The sequence below is a fragment of the Rhipicephalus sanguineus genome, chromosome 2 (genome assembly GCF_013339695.2).
Source record: "Rhipicephalus sanguineus isolate Rsan-2018 chromosome 2, BIME_Rsan_1.4, whole genome shotgun sequence".
Taxonomy (NCBI): domain Eukaryota; kingdom Metazoa; phylum Arthropoda; class Arachnida; order Ixodida; family Ixodidae; genus Rhipicephalus; species Rhipicephalus sanguineus.
The window spans coordinates 82,707,960-82,724,277 of NC_051177.1; the positions used below are offsets into that span (position 1 = coordinate 82,707,960).

The following is a 16,318-nucleotide window of genomic DNA, read 5'->3' on the forward strand; positions in this document are numbered from 1 at the left end:
CCAGAAACCAGCACCGAGCATTGTAGATTTATCTGCTCCGCCAGACCGAGTAAATGGACGCTCAACGCGAAGTACCATGAAAATAAGTCATTCGCAATACCGAGAAAACACATTCTGGTGATACGTTGCAGAGAAAACAAATTAATTGCAGAGAAAACAAATTATTTGCGCATGGGAACAGGAAAGCCCATTACAAAACCAACTTTAACGTGCACCTAAATCTAAGCACACGGGCCTCAAACATTTTCGCCTCCATCGAAAATGCAGCCGCCGCGGCCGGGATTCGATCCCGCGACCTTCGGGTCAGCAGTCGAGCGCCATAACCACTAGACCACCGTGGCGGGGCATCCCCGAAATATTTTGCCATGGCACAAAGCACAGAATGTCACTCGACCACATCTGCTTGTCCGGCCCGCACTTCAGATCAAGGAGGTGCCCCACCCCCCCACCCACCATCCCCCGAAAAAAAAAAAAAAATTCTACCTACGCCCCTGGCATCGCTGGTGTGGCGACGCATATAGCTTCAGGCATAGCTCACAGTTAGGCAGGCAGCTGACACTAGGCAGGGTAGCTTGATAGCCGTCCTCTTTCGATTTCGTCAGGGACATTTGCCTGTTCCGAATGTCGTTGCGACCTTGACCACTATTTCGTAATTAGGTATTTCGCGCGCGATACGAGTTGAAGTGAGGTGCGGTTTTCTGTTAAGCGAAATGTGGTTTCGAGGAAGCAAACAGCGTTCGGAATTGCCTCGTTAGCTCGATAGCTTTGTTAGTGCTGCTGAACTCCTTCGGGCTGCAGGTCAGCGCTTCCTGCTGCAGCCAATGTGAGTGGCCGTCAACCTTGTTGCACTTCATGTGCGTGTGCGGGTAGTCTTTTCGCCCATTACTGTGGTGCTCACATATCGCACACTTGGTTGAACGCGCCGCTCGCTTTGGTCGAGTTCTTGGAACACGGCCCACGCACGCGTGCGAACCTCGTCACGGTGAGTATACCAGTTGTTCCTACGGAAGTATTCTAAAGTGTGTTTGTTGAACGTTTCAGATGCCTTGTACCTGTGGGCTGCCATACATCGACGTGTGACCACGGCAGTCATCCGAGCACCAGCACATGAATCCATCGTTGCGGCGAGTATCATCCCAACAACAGAGTGGCGAGGTTGCAGTTAGTTTTGGTGTCTAATCAGAGCCCCCAGTTTTGGTGGCCGGCTGTTGCAGCCATATTGGGTCTTCTCCTTGACGGAATCGAAGAGGACGGGGTACGGGTGGGGGGCGCGCCGCATAGAGGTTCAGCCTTAGCGAACATGATAGGCAGGATATGACAGGTGTCCTCTTTCGATTTCGTCGGGAACATTGAACCCGTTCCGCATGTCTTTTGTGAAGCGACCACTATTTCGTGTCGAGTAGCCCGCGTGCGATAGTGCGCTCGAGCGAAATGTGGTTTCGCGGAAGCAAACGGCATTCGGAATTGCCTCGCCAGCTTTTGATTAACCGTACTGTAGAACGTGGCGTTCACCTTACAGCGCGGTTTCATTCGTTATTGCTGCTTTTCCTGGTCGCTGTGTTTCTCATGATACCGCTTATTCACGGTGTTATGCTTACCATGCAGTTTTAAGGTTTACTTTCAGGCTTTTCTTCGAGTCCCGCCGACCTTCCAGGAGGAGTCCATGGAGCGCCGCACATTATTCTGGACATAGTGTGTGTGAGCGCGTATTTTTCATTTCCATATTTTTAACAAGCGGCTTTAGCACCTATTCAGATACACCAGGGCAGGCGGATGTCCCGTTCCTGAACGAGCTGTGCATCGAAGGCAGTCCAGTCCCAGTCCACGGTGGAGATGACGTTGAACACCACCCTTCCTGTGGCAGTGTCGGCAGCACTTCCACATTCAACCGCCGATACTCCTGTCAGCAGGAGGGACTTCAATAAGCGCCATATGGTAAATATTACGTACGCAAAACTTACTGCAGCTGTGTTTACATGCGCTTAACGATTCCGTCGTGTCTTTGCAGCTTTTCTGCGTCTGTCTTCCGCTGCTACCCGGGACATGGAGCTGGCTCCTGCAGATTGGGTCCAATGTGTACGTTCTTGAGGTCTCCCGGGCATCACACGCCACATGACCGAACTTACTGCCATCTTTGCACTGCCTCGCTGATGGCGTCATCGAGGGAGACTGCACGTTGCCTCTACTCGTGGAATTCTGTTGGTAGGTGTCAAATTTGCAGAACTCTTGCTTCAGCTGTGTTTACATGTGCTTAACGATTCCGCCGCCTGTCGTTGCAGCCTCACCGCGCCCGCCTTCCTTTTCTACCCGTGACAAGATGGAGCTGGCTCCTGCAGTTTGGTTCTAATGTAGACGTTCCTGAGGTCCCCGGGGCAGCACACATCACATTACAGAACTTACTGCCACCTTCGCACTGCTTCGCTGATGGCGTCATCGAGGGAGACTGCACATCGCTTCTACTCGTGAAATTTTGTGGTAGGTGTCACGCTCACAGAACTCTTATTGTGCCTGTGTTTACATGTGCTTAACAATTTCGTCACTTGTCGTTACAGCTTCCCAGAGTCCATGGCTACCTGTGACAAAGACATGGAGCTGGCTCCAGCAGATTGGTTCTAACGCCAACGTTCCTGTGGTCCTCGGGGCACCACTCGTCGTATGGCCGAACTTATTGCCACCTTCGCACTGCTTCACTGACGGCGACATCCAGGGAGATGAGACGTGGCCACTACCTTTGCAGACGGTAGGAAAAGACTTCATTCCCAGGTGAAAATGTGTAACTGGGAATCCAACTGGTTTCAACTGGTGTTAACTGGGATCAAATGGTCCCAGTTGCGGGCAACTGGCCCCAGTTGGATACCAACTGGTTCCAGTTGCAACTGGTTCCAGTTAGCAGCTGGTCCAGTTATAACTCAATTGGTTCCAGTTGATTCCAATTGCAACTGGTTCCAGTTAGCAGCTGGTCCCAGTTACAACTCAACTGGCCACCAACGGGAACCATGACCAGTTGAACTGGAGGCAGCTGGTCCCAGTTGGAAACCATATCCAGTTATATTGGAAGCAAATGGTCCCAATTGTACGCTAACTCGAAGTGCGACCAGTTACTCTGGTTGTACGATTCTTCAGAGTGAACGAAAAAAAAAATTGAACTCTGTATACGACGTAGCATTGCTGTACTTGAGTGAATGGGTTTTATCCAAGAGTTTTTTGTGTCATACTCACAGAAGGGTACCTGATCACTGGCCTAGTATTGTAAGGGGCCGTTATGAACACAGATGATAGGACGATAAGAGAATAAGAAAATGGCGTCTCATGGTTTGCAAATGAATTATCTTCTCTTGTTTAGACGTCATCCTCCTCTTCGCGTTGTTTTAACCCCATTACAATAATATAAACAGTCTTACCTGACCTGATATGTATTTTTTAAAATCGTGTATTATCGTCAATTATTCCGTTGCGCAAATGCGCAACACAGTGCACTCAAACGTACGCTTGCTTTAGCATCAGTACTGCTGTCCTCGCTGCTGTCCTTGCTGTTGTCAATCTTTTTACGTCCATCGCGGATACCCGCAGGCGAAGCGGGCCCGATTGACGTGGGGATGTTAATACTGCCGTTGTCTCACTGAGAGCATGCCTGCTCGATTCGCTTGCGTGCAGCACAGAGATTACTTCCGTACGACAAAAAAAAAAAAAAAACATCGAGCAGAGCCGAGAGCTACCACTTCCAAGACTGCCGCCGACATGCTGCCGACACAAACGCACGCCACGCTCTCTCTGCTCTCTCCCCAACTGCCTCGACAGCCGTCACATCAGTTTCGTATCTCATACGCTCAAACAAATGAAGCAGTAAAGTAATGAAACATAAAGATTACACATAAAATAAACTGAAAAGAATTATTTCATGTCAATTCCGCACTATTTAATGGAAGAAAGAAGCTCGATAATAAAGGCAGAAAATTTAGAACCACAGCCGTACTAGTTTCGTACACCACATGTGTACGAGGGCTAGCTGCCGAGTGCTGGACGTGTTCTGTGGTGGTGGTCCGTGGAAGCGGTGCTTAGTTGTGCTGTTCTTCAAAAGGAACGTGCAGTCATGGCGTGCGTAATTTAGATTTTGTCGAATTAGTGTCCGACAGTTTCGTCTCTGGAAGTCTTTATGGGTGAACGCCGGACAAGTGTTTTTTCCTGTGACAACACGGATATGTGGATCCATTGTGTGCGGAATGCAGTGCAAGCCTGCGCCTTGTCGGCGATGCAGCCGTTTGAAGGTAACTATATATCACTTATGCTTCGAGTGCTAGTTGTTCAATATCCTAGAGAACATTTTGATATAATGCAATGCAAAGTGTTTTGAGTGTTCAGACGATGGAACGCCGCATTGTAAACAAGTTCTTTGGGCACTGCTCTGTAATATGTTTGCTTAGGGGTTTGTGCGTAGTGCTTGCTAATTTTCTGCCATTTGTTTTGGAGCATCACAGAAAACGAGTGCCGTGCAGTAGTATTTTGAACCGTATGCTAAATAACTATAAAGTATACTCGCGCAAATTTGTAGCTCCGTCCGCGACTTTTAAAGAAAGCGCAAAGGGGCCCATATTTTGCACTGCAAATGGATATTCCCGAACCTGTTGCATCTGTAGGTACATACATTCGAGTGGAAACAAAGATGCTTTCGATCGCCTTACTTCCCGTAGTTCTTATGTTTTTGGCGCTGAGGTAAGCGACTTAAAAAACGGATTACATCCGGCATGATCTCTGGAATAGTGTTCGTAGTGTGAATTTTTAGAAGGCTGGTCTACTGTGTATAATAAATTGATATGGCTATTCTGAGACATGCATGTAACATATGTTACCTATTATTTTGCAGGAACGCTCTCCCATTGGTCACGGGTACGTGAATCTCACGGAAAAAATTTAGGATTGCCGCCAAACACAAAACAATTTGAGTGCTGTGTAATGTTTGTAAAATAAACATTTGATGGAGTATCAAAGGTTGTTTTTTTTTATCTTGCACTGGAGCCCCAGGAATTAAATAGCCACATCAGGTTTAATTTTTAATGGGACCAGCTTCAGACAGTAGTTCCTAATGGGACACCATTTGCGACGGGCAACTGGCTCTTATTGAGATCCCAGTAAGAGCCACTGGCCCCCGCTGGGACCCACTGCCAACTGGAAATAACTGGGACCAGATCAAGTAGTTTATGGCAGGATTCCCAGTGGGGACCAGTTGTCAGTGGGTGCCAACTGGGACCAGGTCAAGTGGTTTATGGTCAAATTCCCAGTTGGGACCAGTTGCCAGTGGGTCCCAGTTGGGAATTCAGTCCCAGTGGGTCCCAACTGGGAATTTGACCATAAACCAGTTGAACTGGTCCCAGCTGGGGCCAGTTTTTTCCAGTTGCAATATTTTCACCTGGGTTATTTGTATCGTCCTCCACCCCTGACACGTGAAGCTCGCAACTTCGCCCTCCTCCTCGTTTTGGAGTCCGCACCCAGCAGCCGATGTCAATGAAAATCAAGTGCGGAGACTGTCAGCTCCGTTTGTACACGCTGTTTCACACTTAGGGGAAAATTCGAAGCACATTGCAATGCGCTCCGAGTTTTCCCCTAAGCGTGAAACAGCCTGTACATATTTAATGCAAACACCTAGATTCCTTGACCTATGCTCTAATTGGCTATTATGGAACTTTGGGCGGAGTGTTGCGAGGCTGCCGGGCTAAAATTCTTCCATTCCATTTATTTGTCAGTTACGCATTCGTGAGGAGGATAGAATCCTTACTATAAACAAGGTTTTTCCGTCATAAACACGGTCCACGCGCTGAACGTGTTTTGCACACAAATGTGTTCCAATATTTTTTTTCGCGAACTCTTTCCACAGAATTCTGCATTACACAGTCCTGCTATTTGGCCATTCCGCCTAACTTTATTCCGCATATCGTTTATTACTTGCCTTTGTTTTGTTAGCGGAATTGAATCTGTATTGCACTATCTGATTGCATGTATGAATTTTATGTACAGCCATGAGCAATAACCTGGAACACTCAAATTACTTCCTAAAACTTCATTAAACCACCTTTTGTGTAAGTTCGTGTATGTGTTTGTACGCATACACGCATACACGCAATTTAAACATTTTGATAGGGGCCACAAATGCACTAAAATAACTATTTGAAGGAAAAGCGCGAATAAGCCTCCACCCTCCCCCGAAAAAAATATGAAAAAACATGGCTTATCCCCCTTTCATAGGAATCTGTATAACACGAAAGTGAAACATGCCTTCACAGGGGTAGTTGAGCGTTTATTGTGCATTGTTTCGCCAGAAGGGCGAAGAAATGAATGCTATAACAACAAATTGTAATGTCGCACGAAGAACTGCAAGCAGCTACGTACAAAAAGAACATAAACAGGACGAGCGCGAACTAACAACTGATTTTTGCAAATGGTCTATTAGACCATTTGCAAAAATCTGCAAGGCGGCTTTACTGCAAGGTTGTTTTCCAACCAAAAGCTCTCCGTCATAGACTGGTTTTCTCGCTCATTGTACTTCACCGCTCCTAATTCCAGTGAAGGCACGCGAGTACGACAAAACGACCTCTTTCCCCAGCTAAAGTGGTTACTTGGGCGAGTTGGTACGACATATTGGAGGGAAACAGCGCGAAAGACGAAGGACCAGGCAGAGAAGGACACAAACAGGGGCCGCCTCGTACGAACCCTCAGCCTTCGCTAGGTGGACAAGGCACCCGTCGTTCGTAAGAAAAAAAAAAAGGGGGGGGGGGTAGAGAAGCAAAAACAGAATGAGCGAGAAAAGCAGTCAGGGATTGAGAATTTTTGGTTGGAAAATAACCTTGCAGGAAAGCCGCCTTGCAGATTTTTGCAAATGGTCTATTGTTACTTATTTGTGTGTGAGCAGGGCGCTTTTTTTTCGAAAACGCGGCCGCTGCAGCGAGCGAAGTGCCCTTCGTGCTCCCTGTAACGTCAATGGAAACTTGCGGTGAAAGCACAAGACCTACAAACAACCCCCATCATGACATGAGCGCGCGCGCACGAGAGGCACCCCCTGTAGAGGCGCACTCTCATCGCAGCACGATGGCGCGACGGGCCCTCCGCGCCCGTCGCGCCATCTCGCTAGTGATAACAAGAACACGCTGGAGCCACCGAGCTCTGAGTACCGCCAATGGTAAATAGTGTATATAAATAGCTCGCCGTTAATAATCTAGAGAACTTGCGCTTTGTGGCCGAGTGGTTTCGCGCCGCGCGCTGCGGAGAGGGGTCGTAGGTTCGACTCCCGGCAACGGAACTTTTTCGTCTAGTTTTTTTTTCTTTCTTTGCCATCTGTTAGTGTATATTTTGCGTCATATCCGCAACGGAAATACGTCAGTGGAGCCGCGGTGGACCCCGGCATAAAACACTTTCGTGTTAAAATGTCTCCACACTAGTATAGTGCGAAGACTGAGGAAACAGCGGAGTTAGTGGCCTACCCCTTCTCTTCCTTTTCCGATCCCTTGCTATACTATACTCTTCATGGCTATGCTATGCTTCACCCTCTCCCCTTCTCATTTCCTTCCTCTTCATCTTCTCATAACTCACCCTCACCCTCACTTCCCTCTCCCACTCCCTTGCTACACTGTTGTGCTCATTTGTTGGCTTTGCGTGCCTTGGTATAGCTAGGCTGAGTTCCCAGTCTTCTCTGAACGTGGCTGCTCCTCGGTCAACCAGTTAATTCGGGAGGACAACGGAGCTTTGCCAAGCTTAAGCAGCTCCCCTGTAAAAAAAAAATAACGCGACTAGATACGGTAAAATCTTACGAACGACTCGGTGAAAAAAGCCCAAATCCGCTTATTATGAGCGGAACTGGCATCTCCAACAGGAAATGTCGCTGGAGCCATCGTTTCTACAAGGGGACCTCGCTTAATTGCTGCTTTGACGAAGACAAATCCATTTGCAGAAATGTTGGCTACAGCGGCATTCCCTGTTAGACTTGCCTTTTTCTTTTTCACCTGTGCGCAGGAATGACAGTGTGGCTGTGTTTTCGGATTCTTCGAATTACACTAACACGCACCTCGCCTGTCGTTTCAGGCTCCCAGCGTGTTCTGGCGTGTGGCGCGCTACAGAAGATTGGTCCAGCCCGCTCATTGACATCAGTAACGTCCGTGGCATTTGCTGTGTCCAGCCTGACTGTGTCCAGCCTGACCGTTCTACTGGGGACTCTGGACCAGTCAAATCTTCGTACGTTTCCAAGACTTTGTTGGTGTCCTGCACTGTCTTCACTGCGTGTGGGTGTTCTCCGCAAAGACTGCAGTCGCCGTCGCTCGATCACCGACCAGATGATGTGCTGCACTTGTGTCAACAGTTCAGTGTAGCAACCCACCCCACGTTGAGAGCTGCGCTTCGCTCAGCCAACGGCTGGGGCATCTAGCAGTTTCAATACCAACCCAAAGAACTGTCATAAGCACTGAGCTGATCTGTAAATGTTTGGCGGTGAGGGTAAGGACATTTACATTGTGCGCTTTTGTAGCAATGCATAGATTGTGCCTGTTCATGCGCATTTTCATTTGCTCACATCGCCCATGTCAGCAGCTAACCTCTGATCGTATCGTTAGGTCGTGAATAGATCGAACTTGTTTCAACGGGGTTCGGTGCACATCGTGGTTTTCACACTTGTCATTGTCGCTGGTAACGACCATAACCCGTTGCTAGTTCAGTGGCGAATCGCATCGACTTTTCCTTCCGGCCATACTAGCTGTGATAGGGCGCCGAAGTGATCGTTCGCTATCGTTCATTGACATCCACTTTGGAAACAATTCAGGCATTTGGCCAACTTCCCTCTCTTCCCGTCCACTTCTTCCACCTCCTTCACCTCTTTGACTTTAGCTCTATATTGGTTAATCACGGGGCGTTCTCATTCATTGATTTGTTCAAAATTCATTAATTTGTATCTGTAGAAGCCCGTTTGGCTTTGTTCCAAGGTTAGAACTCGGACCTTTGATTCATTGAACTTATTTGCACAGTCTTCGTCGTGTCGCAACGGCAGAAGCCCGCTTGGCTTTGTCCCGAGGTTAGAACTCGGACCTTTGATCCATTGAACTTATTTGCACAGTATTCGTCGTGTCGCAATGCTAGAAGCCCGCTTGGCTTCGTCCCGAGGTTAGAACTCGGACCTCAGATTCATTGAACTTATTTGCACAGTATTCGTCTTGTCGCAACGGTAGAAGCCCGCTTGGCTTTGTCCCGAGGTTAGAACTCGGACCTTTGATTCATTGAGCTAGTATTCGTCGTGTCTCAACGGTAGAAGCCCGCTTGGCTTTGTCCCGAGGTTAGAACTCGGACCTTTGATTCATTGAACTTATTTGCGCAGTATTCGTCGTGTCGCAACGGTAGAAGCCCGTTTGGCTTTGTCCCAAGGTTAGAACTCTGACCTTTTATTCACTGAACTTATTTGCACAGTATTCGTCGTGTCGCAACGGTAGAAGCCCGCTTGGATTTGTCCCGAGGTTAGAACTCGCACCTTTGATTCATTGAACTTATTTGCACAGTATTCGTCGTGTCTCAACGGTAGAAGCCCGCTTGGCTTTGTCCCGAGGTTAGAACTCGGACCTTTGATTCATTGAACTTATTTGCGCAGTATTCGTCGTGTCGCAACGGTAGAAGCCCGTTTGGCTTTGTCCCAAGGTTAGAACTCGGACCTTTGATTCATTGAACTTATTTGCACAGTCTTCGTAGTGTCGCAACGGCAGAAGCCCGCTTGGCTTTGTCCCGAGGTTAGAACTCGGATCTTTTATTCACTGAACTTATTTGCACAGTATTCGTCGTGTCGCAACGGTAGAAGCCCGCTTGGATTTGTCCCGAGGTTAGAACTCGCACCTTTGATTCATTGAACTTATTTGCACAGTATTCGTCGTGTCTCAACGGTAGAAGCCCGCTTGGCTTTGTCCCGAGGTTAGAACTCGGACCTTTGATTCATTGAACTTATTTGCGCAGTATTCGTCGTGTCGCAACGGTAGAAGCCCGTTTGGCTTTGTCCCAAGGTTAGAACTCGGACCTTTGATTCATTGAACTTATTTGCACAGTCTTCGTAGTGTCGCAACGGCAGAAGCCCGCTTGGCTTTGTCCCGAGGTTAGAACTCGGACCTTTGATCCATTGAACTTATTTGCACAGTATTCGTCGTGTCGCAATGCTAGAAGCCCGCTTGGCTTCGTCCCGAGGTTAGAACTCGGACCTCAGATTCATTGAACTTATTTGCACAGTATTCGTCTTGTCGCAACGGTAGAAGCCCGCTTGGCTTTGTCCCGAGGTTAGAACTCGGACCTTTGATTCATTGAGCTAGTATTCGTCGTGTCTCAACGGTAGAAGCCCGCTTGGCTTTGTCCCGAGGTTAGAACTCGGACCTTTGATTCATTGAACTTATTTGCGCAGTATTCGTCGTGTCGCAACGGTAGAAGCCCGTTTGGCTTTGTCCCAAGGTTAGAACTCGGACCTTTGATTCACTGAACTTATTTGCACAGTATTCGTCGTGTCGCAACGGTACAAGCCCGCTTGGATTTGTCCCGAGGTTAGAACTCGCACCTTTGATTCATTGAACTTATTTGCACAGTATTCGTCGTGTCTCAACGGTAGAAGCCCGCTTGGCTTTGTCCCGAGGTTAGAACTCGGACCTTTGATTCATTGAACTTATTTGCGCAGTATTCGTCGTGTCGCAACGGTAGAAGCCCGTTTGGCTTTGTCCCAAGGTTAGAACTCGGACCTTTGATTCACTGAACTTATTTGCACAGTATTCGTCGTGTCGCAACGGTAGAAGCCCGCTTGGATTTGTCCCGAGGTTAGAACTCGCACCTTTGATTCATTGAACTTATTTGCACTGTATTCGTCGTGTCGCAACGGTAGAAGCCCTCTTGGCTTTGCCCCGAGGTTAGAACTGAGACCTCTGATTCATTGAACTTATTTGCACAGTATTCGTCGTGTCGCAACGGTACAAGCCCGCTTGGATTTGTCCCGAGGTTAGAACTCGCACCTTTTATTCACTGAACTTATTTGCACAGTATTCGTCGTGTCTCAACGGTAGAAGCCCGCTTGGCTTTGTCCCGAGGTTAGAACTCGGACCTTTGATTCATTGAACTTATTTGCGCAGTATTCGTCGTGTCGCAACGGTAGAAGCCCGTTTGGCTTTGTCCCAAGGTTAGAACTCGGACCTTTGATTCATTGAACTTATTTGCACAGTCTTCGTCGTGTCGCAACGGCAGAAGCCCGCTTGGCTTTGTCCCGAGGTTAGAACTCGGACCTTTGATCCATTGAACTTATTTGCACAGTATTCGTCGTGTCGCAATGCTAGAAGCCCGCTTGGCTTCGTCCCGAGGTTAGAACTCGGACCTCAGATTCATTGAACTTATTTGCACAGTATTCGTCTTGTCGCAACGGTAGAAGCCCGCTTGGCTTTGTCCCGAGGTTAGAACTCGGACCTTTGATTCATTGAGCTAGTATTCGTCGTGTCTCAACGGTAGAAGCCCGCTTGGCTTTGTCCCGAGGTTAGAACTCGGACCTTTGATTCATTGAACTTATTTGCGCAGTATTCGTCGTGTCGCAACGGTAGAAGCCCGTTTGGATTTGTCCCGATGTTAGAACTCGCACCTTTGATTCATTGAACATATTTGCACAGTATTCGTCGTGTCGCAACGGTAGAAGCCCTCTTGGCTTTGCCCCGAGGTTAGAACTGGGACGTTTGATTCATTGAACTTATTTGAACAGTGTTCGTCGTGTCTCAACGGTAGAAGCCCGCTTGGCTTTGTCCCGAGGTTAGAACTCGGATCTTTGATTCATTGAACTTATTTGCACAGTATTCATCGTGTCGCAACGGTAGAAGCCCCTTTGGCTTTGTCTCGAGGTTAGAACTCGGGCCTCTGATTCATTTAACGTATTTGCACAGTACTCGTCGTGTCGCAACGGTAGAAGCCCGCTTGCCTTTGTCCCGACTTTAGAACTCGGACCTTTGATTCATTGAACTTATTTGCGCAGTATTCGTCGTGTCGCAACGGTAGAAGCCCGTTTGGCTTTGTCCCAAGGTTAGAACTCGGACCTTTGATTCATTGAACTTATTTGCACAGTCTTCGTCGTGTCGCAACGGCAGAAGCCCGCTTGGCTTTGTCCCGAGGTTAGAACTCGGACCTTTGATCCATTGAACTTATTTGCACAGTATTCGTCGTGTCGCAATGCTAGAAGCCCGCTTGGCTTCGTCCCGAGGTTAGAACTCGGACCTCAGATTCATTGAACTTATTTGCACAGTATTCGTCTTGTCGCAACGGTAGAAGCCCGCTTGGCTTTGTCCCGAGGTTAGAACTCGGACCTTTGATTCATTGAGCTAGTATTCGTCGTGTCTCAACGGTAGAAGCCCGCTTGGCTTTGTCCCGAGGTTAGAACTCGGACCTTTGATTCATTGAACTTATTTGCGCAGTATTCGTCTTGTCGCAACGGTAGAAGCCCATTTGGCTTTGTCCCAAGGTTAGAACTCGGACCTTTGATTCATTGAACTTATTTGCAGAGTATTCGTCGTGTCGCAACGGTAGAAGCCCGCTTGGCTTTGTCCCGAGGTTAGAACTGGGACCTTTGATTCATTGAACTTATTTGCGCAGTATTCGTCTTGTCGCAACGGTAGAAGCCCATTTGGCTTTGTCCCAAGGTTAGAACTCGGACCTTTGATTCATTGAACTTATTTGCAGAGTATTCGTCGTGTCGCAACGGTAGAAGCCCGCTTGGCTTTGTCCCGAGGTTAGAACTGGGACCTTTGATTCATTGAACTTATTTGCACAGTGTCGTGTCTCACCGGTAGAAGCCCGCTTGGCTTTGTCCCGAGGTTAGAACTCGGACCTTTGATTCATTGAACTTATTTGCACAGTATTCGTCGTGTTGCAACGTTAGAAGCCCCTTTGGCTTTGTCCCGAGGTTAGAACTCGGGCCTCTGATTCATTTCACGTATTTGCACAGTATTCGTCGTGTCGCAACGGTAGAAGCCCGCTTGGCTTTGTCCCGAGGTTAGAACTGGGACCTCTGATTCATTGAACTTATTTGCACAGTATTCGTCGTGTCTCAACGGTAGAAGCCCGCTTGGCTTTGTTTTGAGGTTAGTACTCAGACCTTTTGGTTCATTGAACTTATTTGCACAGTATTCGTCGTGTCGCATCGGTAGAAGTCCGTTTGGCTCTGTCGCGAGGTTTGAATTCGTGGTGGTTATTTCGACCATTGCACCTATAGTTTGTGAAACGTCATTGTGTTTTTAGCATTCGATGCACCTCTTTGGCTTTGGCTTCAGAGTGTACTGCAATGCGGTTGTTTCGGCATTTCAACGAAATTCTTATAAAACAGTTTTCTTGTCACAAACAAGGATTTCAAATTTCATACAAGTTCTCGGTCCTCTCACATTTCTGACTGCGTCCGCCAAAATGTTTCAAGTGGCAGGTCATGATGGCTCTGCTTGTGAAGCTCCTACATTTTTGCGTCCGCCGTCACGCGGTTTGGTTTCCGAAGTGATCGCCACTTTGACATCCTCCCTTAGGGTCTGTTAGAGCACTTCTTTACTTGGCTTTGACCGGTGGTCTGATCTCGGAGTGATTGCTTCACACATTGAGCGGATTTGTTGTATAATGATGCTGGTATTGGAAAGTTTGAAGTGCTCGTTTGGTGTTGCCTGTTAATCTGACATGTTTCTTTCGTGTATACTCTCTTGTAGGGCGCGAGAGTTTCATACATGGCCTCTGTTTCTTTGCATGTCGCTCATCACAAATTTAGAACCTCACGACGCCACTGGTAAAGTGCACAGTGTGAATAAGTGGGAAAGGGGTGGGTGTTTGCCCTCACCAAAAAACACTCTGGCCAATGCAAAGGCTTCCACGTTTTGACTCTCAATAAAGCTGGTTCGCGGTGCTAGCCCACTGTGCTCGTAATTTATGCAGTTTGAATCATTTCGATTCGATGAATACAAGCATCCGCTTTGAAGTGCTGTGTACTTCTCAATCTGTGTACCCCCTCTGCTGTTTGTACAGGTAAATACGCGCACTAAAATATCAAGGGTCGTTAGACAATGGAACCTTACAGAAATTGTTGCTATCATAGACAAATCACACAGTCGGGCATCGGATCAGCATATTGCTTTGTCGAAGTGTGCCACATGAATTTTTGCCCTGTGTAACTCTTATATTTGTACATCGGACATTTTCTCCACTGTTGCTGTTTGTTTATCGCCTCAAGGACGCAATGATTAAGTTAAGCAATTTAACAACGTGTAATTATTAGCGTGATTTTAGGCCTCTTTACAGCTATATTACATCCTATCATTGTAACCATCGGTCACTTCTAACACCACATTGTGCTCTTTGGCCACACCTGGCCCTCGCTCCACAATAACCCACGAATCATAATCACCAACGATGTATAATTATTGCATAGTTTGTATTAGCCGATACTTAAATTTCCATGACCATTAGCTCAAGTGACTGTGTGCACATTGATTGAAAAGTCAATAAAAATGTTAACTGTTCTTGGTGAATCGCTACATGGCCTTCACTTTTTTGCGTGCTTCGACTTTTTGCCCCAAATGCGGCCAGGACTCATGTTCTTTCTACCACATGCTCTGGTTGTGCCCAAGCCTTAATGCCTCTCCACCCTTCACGAAGGAGCAATGGAATGGGAGGAATCCCTGAAAGCAGCGATCTACACACCCAAATCCAGTCCGTCCAGAGGACTTGGACTTCCGGTCCCTTCGTGGGCGGAGCCACCAACTTGATCTGGGGGCTTCCGACTCCCCAGATTCGAGTTCCTCAGGACTCCAATAAAGTTCTTGTCGTGTCATGTCTTCGACTTTCCGTCATCTTGACTAACTTCAACCAAAAGTGCAAGCCCGGTGGTAAGTATTTTCCTTGTTCTTACGTTCTTAACATGACCACGGAGGTATATACTCATGTAAAAAAATGTTTTGCTCCGAGTTAGGACCATCGATTCAGATTGATTTTAATATATAAAAGAGCAGATATGGTGAGATTGTATGGAGTGAAATGTGCATGGCCAGATAGAAATGATTCGATACCAACAGATATCATAGGGATCAACAGGCATATCATGGATAGCCTGCTTAATAAACTAGGGAAACCGGTCTTCTATAGAAAATACAAGGCTTTAGTGACCAAGGAAGAAGAAATAGTAGAGAAAGATGTATTAACTGCATGAGCTGGAGCACCGAATTCATTCTAAAAGACAGGGCGTGGAAACACGGACACAAGGAAGAAGACACCACAGACGCGGACTAACAACTGCAAAGGCGCACAACGGCGAAAAAAAAAAAAGCGAAATTTTATCTGCGCATGCCCGTGCAAAAGGCGAACCTATCAATCCGGCACGCGTAGGGGTCTGCATGACAGATAACTGTTAAGGCATTTCATTTCTTTTTATGCTAGTTAATCGATGATTGACTCACGCATGCGCTATCACTGCTATCGATATGCCATGCCTCAGTCACTGAACGCGTTTCTTCATTCCTGTGCCGGTACAAAACTGCGCATTCATCGAACTTCGACGTGCACTTACATTCTCGGCAATGTAAAGAAAGATTAGGAGGTGAGCCTTCGGTTAGCGATCTCTTATGTTCCAATAATCTCTAACACAGCGGCCCGTCTGTCCTACGCGGAAGCGGCCGCAGCTAAAAGGAACCTTATACACCAGACCTGTACGGCAATCAGTGAACTTGTTGGTCTGTTTTACGAAACAAATGTCGGATCCGCATCTCGTCTATTACTCGCTCATTCCTTCTCTGTACAACGGCACAAATCTTACCTAGCCTGTGGGATACGCAATGAATGTAAGGAATACTTATGCCAGAGTCCTTCAATACAAAGTATTGAATTCTGCTTATACGACACTTTTTTCCTATCGAATTTCTACAACCATGCTCGGACTTGAAAAGACCGACTTCTTTAAACGTTCAGCGACAGTGGCCACTGTAACGCGAGGATAACCTACATCTGGTAGTTAATGGTAGTTACTTGTCCCAAGTTAGTGAGTTCAAATATCTGGGTGTCATTTTTTCACATAACCTAAAATGGCACGCCCATATCAATCATATCTCTGCAAAAGCGCTTCGAAAACTTGGTTACATAAAGCGAACTTTTAAAAAATGCAACGTTGGAATGTAAGCTGACTGCCTACAAATCACTAGTTCGTCCGATACTAGATTACGCTTCAACTGTATGGTCTCCTCACCTCACGTGTGACATAACGCAGCTAGAATCAATCCAGAAAAAAGCTATCAGATTCATCTTCGGTCGTTATGATCGCAGCTTCTCACCTTCA

The 16,318-nt window shown here is 47.2% G+C and overlaps 1 protein-coding gene and 2 long non-coding RNA genes across 8 annotated transcripts; all 3 read left to right on the forward strand.

The window, feature by feature from the left end:
* Nucleotides 1–468: 468 nt before the first annotated feature.
* LOC119383252 (uncharacterized) lies at nucleotides 469–8,916 on the forward strand. 3 transcript variants are annotated; one of them, XM_049412467.1, is made up of 6 exons: nucleotides 469–1,692; nucleotides 1,745–1,935; nucleotides 2,009–2,089; nucleotides 2,364–2,475; nucleotides 2,553–2,740; nucleotides 8,068–8,916. In XM_049412467.1, the coding sequence occupies exons 2-6, from the start codon at nucleotides 1,834–1,836 to the stop codon at nucleotides 8,125–8,127; spliced, it is 543 nt and encodes a 180-aa protein (XP_049268424.1). In that variant the 5' UTR covers nucleotides 469–1,692; nucleotides 1,745–1,833; the 3' UTR covers nucleotides 8,128–8,916. The 3 variants fall into 3 exon arrangements, with proteins under 3 accessions (XP_049268424.1, XP_037507244.1, XP_037507245.1); XM_037651316.2 differs by having other exon boundaries at nucleotides 1,756–1,935; XM_037651317.2 differs by having other exon boundaries at nucleotides 1,765–1,935.
* Nucleotides 3,998–4,985, forward strand: LOC125757178 (uncharacterized). The gene is made up of 2 exons (XR_007415108.1): nucleotides 3,998–4,265; nucleotides 4,862–4,985. It is a non-coding gene; the product is annotated as an uncharacterized LOC125757178 (long non-coding RNA).
* A 24-nt stretch (nucleotides 8,917–8,940) lies between the features above and the next one.
* LOC125757179 (uncharacterized) lies at nucleotides 8,941–14,513 on the forward strand. 4 transcript variants are annotated; one of them, XR_007415109.1, is made up of 5 exons: nucleotides 8,941–9,224; nucleotides 9,750–10,283; nucleotides 11,343–11,431; nucleotides 12,224–12,312; nucleotides 13,191–14,513. It is a non-coding gene; the product is annotated as an uncharacterized LOC125757179 (long non-coding RNA). The 4 variants fall into 4 exon arrangements; XR_007415110.1 differs by lacking the exon at nucleotides 8,941–9,224 and adding an exon at nucleotides 9,414–9,571; XR_007415111.1 differs by lacking the exon at nucleotides 12,224–12,312.
* The last annotated feature ends 1,805 nt before the right edge of the window (nucleotides 14,514–16,318 follow it).

Excerpts from the sequence above, each read along its gene's own strand:
- LOC119383252 (XM_049412467.1), top strand. The coding sequence starts at position 1,834 with ATGACGTTGAACACCACCCTTCCTGTGGCAGTGTCGGCAGCACTTCCA. Across the intron at positions 2,090-2,363 it reads CCAATGTGTACGTTCTTGAG|GTCCCCGGGGCAGCACACAT; the intron begins GTCTCCCGGGCA and ends GACGTTCCTGAG. Across the intron at positions 2,476-2,552 it reads TCTACTCGTGAAATTTTGTG|CTTCCCAGAGTCCATGGCTA; the intron begins GTAGGTGTCACG and ends TTGTCGTTACAG.